The sequence below is a fragment of the Natrix helvetica genome (assembly GCF_964273705.1).
Source record: "Natrix helvetica genome assembly, chromosome: 4".
Lineage (NCBI taxonomy): Eukaryota > Metazoa > Chordata > Lepidosauria > Squamata > Natricidae > Natrix > Natrix helvetica.
The window spans coordinates 84,484,151-84,497,202 of NC_138550.1; the positions used below are offsets into that span (position 1 = coordinate 84,484,151).

Sequence of the window (13,052 nt, forward strand, 5' to 3'; positions counted from 1 at the left end):
TGTATAATTTGTAAATAGGCACTTTTTACAGCAGTTCTTCGCCAAAGAAAAAGAGTGTTGCTAATCTGCATCATTTCTTAATAGGGAGAAAGGAGGAACACAAGAAGGTGATGTTTCTGAAGCATGACTGTGAGAAAAAAGTTCACATGAACCTTTGCTGATAGCAGGAGAAAGTGGTAGCATACAGGCTCTTGATTTTGAGGATGACATTGAAATGCTCTTCAACAGCCTCCTTACTAAATAGATAATGATTGGCTGAAAAGGCAGAAGAAATCGCGAGAATCAAAGTTCGTGCAGACAGAGACGGAGAACACTAAGAAAAAGGTTTTCCTTACAAATTCCATTAGAAATTTAAATTATTTCAGGGTCATTTAGCAAATTTTCAGTCCAAAGAAATGAATTATAAGGGTGACAAGTAGGATGCACAGCATTGCTTAGCAACTCTGTATTCTTTTCTCACTTTAATTCATTCTTGATTTGCTACCCACATTTCCAATTAATATTTGCTGCTGTCATCATGAGTATACTAAATGACATTAAGAATGTTACTGTAGGATGCTAATACAGGTAGTTCTCATTTAGCAACTGCCTCATTTAGTGTCTGTTTGCAATTGTGACAGGGTTGAAAAAGTAACTTTGCACATTTACAACCTTCACAGGTCTGCAAAGCAAAGGAGAATTGAAATAAGATGGTAAGTACAGTCACAGTTTCACTGAGTAACAACTTCATTTAATAACCAAATTGCCAGGCCCAATTGTGGCTATTAAAGGCAGACTAACTGTGTTGGTATGTATGTGTCTACAGAAGGACTGGCAATCATTATAATGTAAGACAGAAAAGATAATGTAGCATACTTTGTATAGTTTAGTCCCTAATGTAAATCTGAACAACTCAGACCCCATGATAAAATATCTAGTGCCAAGAATCTTCAATATGTCCTCATAATTGTTTATCAAATTAGAATACAGCACTATAATTTCTACTATTGGTAGCCAAAATGTGTTTTACTGCTCATATAAATGCAATACTTTAGGCAGAAAAGTCTGATAAAGGTATACTACTGCTAACTATTATTTGACTTTATTCAGAACAATTCATGTTTTGGGCACTATTATTTTCATCATTTTTTTTCCTTAATGATTTATGTCATACTGTTTGGTACTAATTCTATTTGCCTGTCAATTCAGTCTCTCTTCTTTTATCATGTGGTTGAGTAATATTGAGTCACATGATTGATGTATAATCTACAATCTAAATTTCTCATCATTAATGTTGATAAGAAAATAGACAGATTTTCTTATCAAAAACAAGTTGTATCGTTTAGAAGGTTCCATGTGCTAGAACGTAATTCAGAATAACAAAGTTGGAAGGGACCTTGAGTCCAACTCTTTGCTCAAACAGGAAACTCTATACTATTTCAGACAAATGGTTGCCCAATCTTTTCTTTAAAACCTCCAGTGTTATATTACTCACAACTTCTGGAGGCATGTTGTTCCATTGATTAATTGTTCTAACTATTAGGAATTTTCTCCTTAATTCTAGATTGTTTCTCTCCTTGATTATTTTCCATTCATTGCTTCTTGTTCTACCTTCAGGTGCTTTGGAGATTAGTTTGACCCCCTCTTCTTTGTGGCAGCCACTTAGATATTTGAAGACTGTTATCATATCACTCCTAGTCCTTCTTTTCATTAAACTAGACATACTTAATTCCTGCAACCATTCTTCATATGTTTTAGCTTTCAGACACCTATTTGTCTTTGTTGCTCCTGAAAATTCCTGTTTCACACTTTTCTTGCCCTATACAGTGGTAGTTGTAATGCCATTATACATTATACATGCCATTATATGATAAACCTATAAGATATGGAAATCTATAAGGGTGGGTCAAAGCACTGAAGTGACACTCACAACATGAGTGACATATATCACATACATCTAAAAAGGGGCATGGCTTTGATCACTCCATTCACACCTGCCTTTTTATGCTGCCAACTTCCCATGGATCCCCCTTCATCTGGGAATAAATGGATGGATATATGGAAATACAGATAATAAACAGATATCACTTTTTTCTCTATGTGACACATAATACATTTACTCCCTAACCCAAGAATTCAGTTTAATAAGTCATCCTTATGCTAACCATTTATTAGTTTAAAATAACAGTTTTCTGGTTGGAGAATATTTTTATTTGGAAATGATGTTGCTATTTTATAAGCTATGTAATTGTGGATTTCTCTTTATGCTCTTTGAAGAGACCCAAAAGAATGTCACTTTTCCACCCAGCTGGCAGCAAAGCCTGAAGCAGGAAAAATAGACTTATATGAATTATCCTCTATACTGATTTCCTTTTTCAACCTCTAGCTTTTAGCATAGTAAATGGAAAACATGAAGTAATTTTGTATCAGGGTAGATTATCAGTCTAGTTCAGGATTAGGCAACTTGTCTAAACCCCCAGGTGTCACTTAAATCATCATTGCTAATAACTGACTGTCTTGATCATTTTTTTTCAAATCAGAAACCTTTTCTAAAAAGTTAGAGAGGATTTTCTAGCCCTGCAATCTATGAGAGGTCCTTGGTGTTCTCTGAGCTTGCTTGTTTTCTTGAAGACATTTTATTACCCTAATTAAGTAACATCATCAGTGCTAGTAAGGAGTGCTGTTTGCTATCAGTTTATGTTCTAATGACTTGCTTGTCTGTATGGGTGGGGGAAAGTCTTAGAGATTCTTTGAATGGACTGTTTACTGATGGCTCTTTGGCAGTTTCATGATTGGGATATTGTTTACTTGATTGTTGGTCTGAAGTTAACTTTGGAGTAAATAAATGCTGACCTGGTTGCTGATTATTAGTGGGAAGGTACTGGAGTCTTTTTGTTCTCTTTTCGACTGGTTGATTGTAGCTTTTGCATAGTCTATAGATATTGTTAATGTTTATGTGTCTATTGATGGCTGATTTGTCAGCATGCCGGACTACAACCTATGTTCCTTCTCAATCAAATGTCAGAGACTAAGGAAAATATTAAAAGTTAAAGTTGGAGTAATTCTATTTTCCAGCATTCTGATGAAGTCTGAAAAGAATTTCCTGCTTATATGTTATGATGCAGCTACCCTGTTTTCCTGAAAATAGGACCTCCCCAGATAATAAGCCCAATTGGGCTTTTGAGCACATGTGCTAAAATAAGCCCTCCCCAAAAAATAAGTCCTCCCCAAAATATTGCAGCACAGCAGTAGCCATGAGGTAACCACACTTGCTGCCTCCTGCACCTCAAAAGTAATAGACATCCCCGAAAATAAAGCCAAATGCTTATTTTGGGAGTAAAAAGAAAATAAGACCCTGTCTAATTTTTGGGAAAACACGGAATAAAAAAAATATACTACAGCCTAGTCAGATGTTCTAGTGTCTCCAGAAACAACAACAACCCCCCCCCCATCAAATGTCAAATCAAGGTATATCAATGCTATTTCTGATTCTTCTTCTTACCCATATCAGACATCTCTGGCACAGTAACAATGTATGGTCCATCTGTAAATTTGGGTGCATTGTCATTGATATCTTGTACTTTGATAATAAACTCAGATTCAGGCTCAAGTGGCTTGTTTGTCCATCTATCAATAGCTTGGGCGTGTAGCACATAGTGTGTCTTCTTTTCTCGATCTAGGCTTTTGGTTGAATGGATGTCTCCGGTCGTATCATCAATAATAAAGATAGTCCCAGCCCCTTCACCGGTAAGAATGTATTTGACTGATCCATCACCTTTGTCGGAATTGGAGTGCAGCTGTAAAACACAGATATACATGTAATGAAATATTCATTCTGCTATAACCTTGTCCAAAATAGCGCAAAAATATATGTATTTATGCCATATGCATGACCACTTAATGGAAAAGATAATCTTTTGTTTGCTTGTTTTAAATAGAATGAAACCAAATCAGCCAATATAATCCCTTAATGAATCACAATCAGAAATACAGTGGAAACAGGCTGCTTGGCAGGATTAATTATTACTTCCAACGTGGGGAGAAAGGATAAAATAAAACAAGGGAGCAAAGCAACACATTTCCATATTATATTTAAAATTTCTACTCTCTCCACAGAAAAAAAACCAGAAATCCCTTGGGAAATATCTCATTATTTTTTTAAAAAAAAGTTGCTTTAAAGCAACTTTAAAATACTCTAAATATTTTAAATAATAATAGAATAGTAATAATATTCTAAAGAATCAGTTTCTTATTCGACATAAGAAAGAGTGTCCTAATTCATTGCTTTTTCAACTAAATTCAAGCAGCTTGCTTAATAGAGTATTTAAATATTCTAATATTTAAATAAATATATTCTAAATATTCTAAAATTTAAACACTCTATTAAACAAACTGCTTGAATTTAGTTGTGTCCTAAATTGGGACACTCTTTCTTATCTTAATTGAGATATACGATTTGAAGAATCAGTAAACTGCAAATCTCTGTCTGCATATGTTTAAGTAAATAGTTCCAATATATTGAGAAGACTTAACAAATGAGATATTTTATAATGTAAAGTAACAGCATGCAGCTTCAAGCTCATCTCCTAAACAAAATTGATTTCTTTTCCTTAGCTGATCTTGGAACATAGCAATGCCTTACATCAATTATCTTTCATCAAGCTCCTCCTTTAGTAAGCTTATTAGTACAGTGCGAAATTTGCATTCTTTCCCTTAATGTCTATGAACTACTGGCCCTGCTTCAGTGAATAAAATATTAATCCATTGATTATTGTAGGGTTACAATTGAAAAATCATTATTTGCAGGTATAAAAATGAAGCTATAATAACAGAGACAGGGGCACTTTGGGATATAAATGCAATGTAAATGAGAAAAATAGACAAATACATTTTAAATCTGATATTTAATTAAATTATATATTTGCTAGTGGTTGATACATAAATTGCCCTAATATTTTAATTTTAATTTTTCAGTCAAGTTATTTCCCCATTATGGTAAATGACAGTAAGACAAATAAAATACAACAACTAAAATAAAGCAGTTTATATTTATAGAGGGAGGAACACAGGAACACTTTTTTTAAAAAAAATCCAATCAACTGCCTTTATGACATACAGCCTGCCTGTAGATTGCTAACTAAAATAGGAAAAAAATAATATCCTATAATTATAGGTGAATTTTATAATAACCATAGAAAAGCAATGTGTATAATAAACAAGTTAGACAAAAGATAACACAAATATTATCTTTTGTATAAAAGTATTCACCTGATTACCCAGGAAATTATTAATAAACGTAGCTAACAACCTGTTACAAAAATAATTGTCAAAGTCATTGTACAGAAGAATAGGAGCCATCAATTAAACTCCTTCACACTTCAAGCTCAGATTTTAGGACTGCCAAGGGAAAGATATAAGACAGGGGTTTCAAACTCTCTGTGTTGACATTCCATGCAGAGCGCCAGCGAAGCCGGATCTCAGATTACAGTAGCTGGGTTGAGATGAATGAAGCTATTGGATAATGTGATTTATGACAGACTGAAGCGAGAACAGAAACACCAGCAAAGTTCAAAAGCAGATAAAGAAAGCAAAAAAGATGGCTGAGAATAAAAAATGCCTAATGAAGAATGCCTAATGAAGCTGTTAATAAATCATTGCTTTTTGTATTATAATATTGAGTCGCTTATTATGAAGCAGGCATCATTAGGGTACTTTACAGACAGCCATCTTTTGCTTTTAAATATTGGGGGTGCCGAGGGGGAAATCAAAAGACCATTGCAAAAGGCTAGCTATCAGAACAGAGTTGGAGAGCAGACATCAGACATCAAAGCTGAGATGAGCGAAGCAAGAGGAAATAAGTAATCAACCCCTAAAAGCAGCTAAAGCTGAGCCCCCACCCCACCCCTATGCCGAGAAAAAGGGAAAGGCTCTAAGCGAGCTGGGAAGAGTTGAAAGGATGCTGGACTAGAATCAAGCAAGGCCCCCAAAGCCCCAAATGGAGCCTCTGGGAAGTTCCATAGAGCAACGGAGGGAGAAATTTGACTGGGTCACCCTCCATGAAGAAAGGCCATTATGCATGCCAAAAGAGAGAAGAGGAGCAGTTGATCTCTTGAGGTGATGAGAAGGACATGGGAATGCAGCCCCACTTCTCCACACGTTAGAAGGAAGATGAAACCAGTGCCTCTCCCACATAGCAGGCAGGCTGCCCAGGGCAGAAAATCTCCACCCTCCCTCTGAACTAGAACTGAGGATTATCTTCAGACATATAAAACACAAGCATACAGAGGCCGACAGGAAGAGGAAAGGGCACTGCTGATTGAACCGCTCCAATTCAGAGGAAAGTTTGATGGGAACTCAGACCAGTTCGCCCTATTCCTTGACTCAGCTGAGGTCCACCTGGAATGCTATTGACACCTCTACTCATTCCCCAGAGCCATAGTGAATACTATCGCATATGGACTAGAGGAAAAAGCAAGGGAATGGCTAGCAGCCCTCCACAAGAGGAGGGCCCCCAAATTGCAAGGTGTATATGACTTCCTACGACTGCTAGAGGCCAGATTTGAGGAGCTGGAGGAGGACCTGTATGCGGAAGATAAACTCAGCAACCTAAAGCAAAGGGGCCGTCCCATCAAAGAGCACATCCGTGAATTTAGGAAAGTCATTGGAAGGCTAACCCCTTTACCAGAGCATCTGTTAGTGTATTTTTTCAGAACAAGTCTGGACCAGCAGATTGCCCAAGTAACTGCCTACTGTGACATTCCAACCGATTCTCTGAGTGATTCTGAGTAGCAATAAAAGTTGACAGTGGGCTTCATGCCAACGACATGAAAAAGCAACCGGACACAAAAGTGAGAGGTCAACCTGGCCTGAAACAGATCCCAGGGGAATATCAGGACCTCGCAGAAGTATTCAATGAGACAGAATGCAACATTCTCCCCCCCACCTCCTGTGAGGCAGATTGTCCCATCAAAATCATCCCTGGGGCAAAACTACCCAAACCCAAGCTGTACGCCATGACACCCCGGGAAATGCAAGAAATGTGCAAATACATAGACAAAAACCTAGCATGAGGGTTCATTGAGCCAGCCAAGCCACGGATTGCAGTACCAGTCCTCTTCAAAGAGAAAAAAGAGGGAACTATGAGACTGTGTGTGGACGTTCGAGGGATAAATGCCATGTGTGTACACAACCCATACCCCTCCCCTTCATGAAAGATATGCTATTTCACTTTAGACCTCAGAGAGGCATACTACGAATATGGATCAGGGAAGGAGATGAGTGCAAAACAGTGTTCAACTGCCCCCTAGGGAGCTTCCAATTCAAAGTGATGCCTTTCAGACTATAGGGAGTGTTCATGCAGTTAATAAACGAGGTGCTGCATTAGCACCTCTACAATGGGGTCCTTGTCTACCTGGATGACATCCTCATCTACACTGAGACCATGGACAACCACATACCCCTGGTCCACCAAGTACTGGAAAAACTTCTGGCAACCAACCTGTACGTCAAGCTATCAAAATATAAATTCGACCATGAGCAACTAAGCTACCTAGGCTACCGAGTGTCAAATTAGGGAATAGAGATGGACCCAGCCAAAGTGCAAGCCGTCCTAAGCTGACAACCCCCTCGCACCCGCAGACAGCTACAAAGCTTCCTAGGATTTGCGAACTTCTATAGGCAATTCATCCCCTCCTTTGCAAAGATCGCCAACCCCCTGACAGACCTCCTGAAGACAGGGAGCTCAGGATCAAAACCTCACTTGGGACAACCTCTACAGTGGGACCTAACCTGCAAAAAAGTCATTCGAGACACTAAAAGAAATTTTTGCAAAGGAACTGGTGCTGAAGCATCCTGACCCCAAGCAACCCTTCATGATCCAAAAAGATAACAGCGACATGGCAGTGGGAGGGGTGCTACTCAAAGAAACAACCAAGGAAACCTACAACCCTGTGCCTACACCTCCTGCAAGCTCACAGACACAGAGAGACGATGAATCACATGGGAAAAGGAGGCTTTCGCAGTGAGATGGGCACTGCTAACCTGGAGACATCTATTGGAAGGGGGCCAGAAACCATTTGGAGTCTGGACTGACCATAAGAATCTGGAGGCTCTTAGAACCCCATGGAAACTATCACCCAAACAAGTCTGATGGGTTCAATATTTCAACCACTTAGACTTCATACTAAAGCACATTCCAGTGCAGAGGAACTTTCTAGCTGACACCCTCTCCCGCATGCCTCAGTAGAAATACGAATGGGATCAGGTGGTGGATGCCACCATTCCCTCTACCCAAATATCTGCTCAAGTGACCACCAGATGACAACGCCGTGACCAGCATGACCAACCAGCAGGCGACCTAACCACGAGACTCAAAACTGAACTGTTAGCAGACCCTTGGTTCCAAAACAACCAACACATCTTGACAAAAAGAGATGACATTGCATGGAAGGGGATGAAACTCTATGTCCCAGAATCCCTACACACCCTAATTCTCCAGAGGAGCCACAACGCCAAACCGGCAGGCCACTTTGGATTACTAAAGACGGTACACTTAGCCCGGAAGCAGTTCTGGTGGCCGAAATTAAAGAAAGATGTGGACAGTTATGTGAAAAGTTGCACCATCTGCACCACAATGAAGAGCAACCAGGAACCACCACCCCCCCAGATTGCTGCAGCCAGTAGCAGAGCCAACGAGGCCATGGGAGGAGATCACAATGAACTTTATAGTAGAGTTGCCGAAAAGTGGGGGAAACACGGTGATTTGGACTGTAATAGACCTGTTCTCCACACTTCATACCCTGCAGCGGACTACCCTCAGCTCACAAAGTGGCCAAACTGTTCCTGAAGCACATCTACTGCCTGCATGGAGTACCTTGAAGAATTATCTCAGGCAGAGGGGTCCAGTTCACGGCTAGGTTGTGGAGGGAGTTCCTGCGGTTCATTGGGTCATCCCAGGGCCTTAGTTCGGCTTTTCACCCGAGCAGCAATGGGGGGCAGAAAGACTGAATGCTATGGTAGAGCAGTACCTGAGGTGCTACATGAACTATCAGTAGTCCAATTGGGCATACCTTCTGACTTTTGCTGAGGTTGCGTACAATAATGCTGTTCACAGCAGCACAGGACTAACACCGTTCAAAGTAGTGAGCGGCATGGACTTTGTCCCAATGCCTGAGTATCCAATGGACCCCACTTCCTCAGTCAGCTTGATTGACTGGATGTCAATGCTAAAAGCAGCCTGGGAGAATGTCAAAAAAGTGCTAGCTAAAGCAGCACAAACCTATAATAAATAGGCAGATAAACACTGAGCTCCTCAACAACCATTCCTGGTGGGAGAGAAGGTTTACCTCTCCACAAAATATTTGAGGTTAAGACTCCCTAGCAAGAAACTGGGACCAAAGTTTGTGGGGCCATTCCCCATAATAAAGATCATCAATCCAGTCTCAGTGCAACTGAAACTGCCCTGACTGCTAGGGAAGGTACACCCAGTATTCCATAGTAGCCTCTTAAAACCCTTGGTCGGATCCACTCTGAGACCACTGCCCCAGGAGCCCCCAGGCCCTGTGGTCATAGGGGGCCAAACCCATTATGAGGTGCAACATATCCTTGATTCGAGGTGGCCCAGGAGGCAATTCCAGTACTTAATTAAGTGGAAGGGCTATGCCTTATCAGAGGCATCTTGGGTAAAGAGTAGAAATATCCAGGCTGATCGCCTTAGAGATTCCATGAAAAAAATCCAAACAAGCCTGGGGGGAGGACATAGCCTTGAATCCCATACTGGTACTCAAATTGTTTTTGCTTGCACAGATTGCTTTGAAAAGTGAGGGGAGCCGGATGTCAACTCTCTGTGTTGACATTTCATGCAGAGCATCAGCGAAGCCGGATCTCAGATTACAGTAGCTGGGTTGAGATGAATGAAGCTATTGGATAACGTGATTTATGATAGACTGAAGGGAGGACAGAAGCATGGGCAAAGTTCAAAAGTAGATAAAGAAAGCAAAAAAGATGGCTGCGAATAAGAAATGCCTAATGAAGCTGTTAATAAATCACTGCTTTTTGTATTACAATATCGGGTCGCTTATTATGAAGCAGGCATCGTTAGGGTACTTTACAGTGTCTGTGTGCTGGATGCATCACATGCAGGCCACACCCAACCCGGCTTTGCAAAGGCAAAAAAAACATCACAATATGTCACATAATGTCATGTGATGCAATTGAGTTTGATACCCGTGATGTAAGATGTAGGAGCATGAGGATGATTAGGCACTAAAATTGACCAAGAGCTGTGGTAGTGCAGTGCTTAGAATGCAGTTCTGTAGTATATTTCCACTGACTGCCAGCTGCCAGCAGTTCAAGTCTCATGAGCTCAAGATTGACTCAGCCTTCCATCCTTACAAGGTGGGTAAACTATGGACCCAGATTGTTGGGGGCAATACACTGACTCTGTAAACCACTTAGAGAGGGCTGTAACACACTGTAACACACGCAGTATATGTCTAAGTGCTATTGCTATTTAGCTGGTTCCCTAGTTAATTTCAGAGTGGATTCAATTCAACTCAATTTGACTTTCTATATCCAGAATTTGAATTCTATCCTTGTCTGTTCTTAGTCTGAGATCCACAGTGACTTGGAACAATACCATACTTAAGCAATTTATCCATTATCCTATATAGACTAATAATTGGTCATATGCTGGAACAATGTGGGCATAGTATTAGTTATGTTAAGCAATAATTGAAATATTTGTTACTTAATAATTCCATTCTGCAGGTAGACTTCTAAAGCTGGAATTAGGTTAGGAAAGTTCATGTCAAGAATGAAGTTAGGAGTATGATCCCGTAGGTGCCCTTCTTCATACAGCCTATGTGAGGCTAAATTGAAGTCGAATAGTCATGAGGAAAGGATTTTATTTTACGTAGTATAGATAAGTCAGGCAAGATACATTTTATCATACTTAATAAAGTTTGCATTCCAAGAGTAAACTGCAACAGAAGTGAAAATAAAAGTGTCATGAGAGATATGGGCTACACCATAGTTTGCATATATTCACATCTATTTTCAGTATAAACCTATATATGTCTATTCTCATTTAGTTCAGGTGGAGTTACTCCTAGATAAATGTGCACATGACTGCATCTTTAAATGACTGAGCTATATGCTGAAATTTTCCAAAGAACTGTTAAAGAAATCCTGTATAGTTTTATTTAAAGGTCAGCTGAAAATAATGGTATAGGTAACACGAGAATTCAGATGTATTTTTTATAGTTCAGCTGAAATAAAGTGCCCAAGGCACCTCTGTTCTTTTCTTTGATAAAATGTTGCTACAGCGAATTATGATTTTTGTTTTTGAATTTGTAGATTCAAAAAATTAACTCTGAAAAGGAACTGATTTTATTTTATTATGGGTGGTCACACACTCAGCCAGATTTAGCATTTCTGTCCAACTACTGACTTCTTCCCAAGGACCTGGGATAGGCAGATATTGTTGGGGGATGTAGAGCTGAAATTTTTCAGCAGGCAATTCTTTCACTCCACTTAATGATTTGGAAAATCACTTAATGACCAAAACTGAGAGTGCCAGGATTATAGTCATTGAGCACAACAGTCATGTTGCATTTTGCTTAAATAGTTGAGATTCTCATCCCAATTATGATTGTAAGTCAAAGAGTGTCTGTATATCAAAATTAAAAGCATAAATATTACCAATTAATCAATAACAACTGTCAAGGTCAGTTACCAGATTGTTTTTTTTAAAAACAACAACAACAATAGGCTAGGTTCATTAATTGCTAAAATTTAAAATAAAATGATAATTATTTTCATTACAGTAATTGTTAGTTAATTGTAATTATTTCTAAATATATAAATATCTGGCTTCTTGAAATTCCAATTGTGATCAGATTTGGAGGCATCATATTTGAGAATATGTTGTATACCCTGAGCATAAAATATTACTAAATAAGTGTTGATCATTGAAGTGCCACAAAGTTAAGTACTAGTTTCAGATACTCCTTTTACATTTGACCAGGACTCGTCAGCACAATCCTGTTCTAATGTATCAGAAATGGGATGCTAAAAACAGTCAAAATATGTAACTTAGTATGCAACCAGCCAGAATAATATAATTAGTATAAGCCTCCCACTCCAGAATCACTTGGCTAAGATGGACTGCTATAAAAAAATGAATAAACAAACAAGCAAATAAATAAATAATCCCATGTACTTCTTGTATATCATAATCAATTATTTACAAGGTCCTTTCCGTTACCATACTGAATAATATTCTCTTGCTTTAAACAGCTGCACTTTTGTATGAGATCAGTATGAAGTATGATCACTATAAATTTTGTGGTTAGAATTGGGGAATCATATATGGATTAGTGGCTTTTATCTGGCATGCTCTTGGAAAGAGATTTTTTAAACAGCTTAATGCAAAAACTTTTCATAATGATAAAGTGGTCCAGATAAGGAAAAGGGGCTAGGGAATTTGATCTATTATTTTGTGTCTCAAATGTACTGCATACAATAAAGTTTTAAAACAATAAAATCCTAAAATGTTATCAAGACAATACTCTAGAGAAACTTATATAATCTTCACATACTATCAAGCCCGTTTACACAATTCACAAGAATGTTATATAGTCTCACAGAATAATTAGTCATTGGTCAGGTTTACCACAAGGAAAGAAAGGAATTAATTATAGAATCTTGGAAACTGGAAATAAGTAGTTTGTTCCTCGTTTATTAGTGAAGACAATAAAATGGGCCTTTTTGATGCCTTTGAACCTCTTTGTAATGATCTCTTGACTTGGATTGAAGTGACTACTCATTTTCAAAGCAGTTTACAATGTTATCTGATGAGGACATTCCCATTAGAAAAAGAAAAAAAGAAAAAATTGCCTCAATGTCACCTAAGCATAGTATCTGCCCTATGTACTTTCGTATCCAAACCTATGATTTTGGAACTATAAATAGTCCTCATTTAATGACTACTTTGTTTAGCTGCTCTTCACAGTTATGATGGTTGTGAAAAAAATAACAAATGTGGCGTGTGCATTCACATTTGTGAATCGGTA

At 38.6% G+C, this 13,052-nt stretch overlaps 1 protein-coding gene across 2 annotated transcripts in view; it reads right to left on the bottom strand.

The window, feature by feature from the left end:
• The window catches only part of CDH18 (cadherin 18), a 660,513-nt gene that overhangs the window by 146,333 nt on the left and 501,128 nt on the right, over window positions 1–13,052 (bottom strand). For both annotated transcript variants that reach the window (XM_081951851.1, XM_081951852.1), the window contains exon 6: window positions 3,482–3,776. In XM_081951851.1, the coding sequence (XP_081807977.1) occupies window positions 3,482–3,776 (295 nt within the window). The remainder of the gene's footprint in view (window positions 1–3,481; window positions 3,777–13,052) is intronic.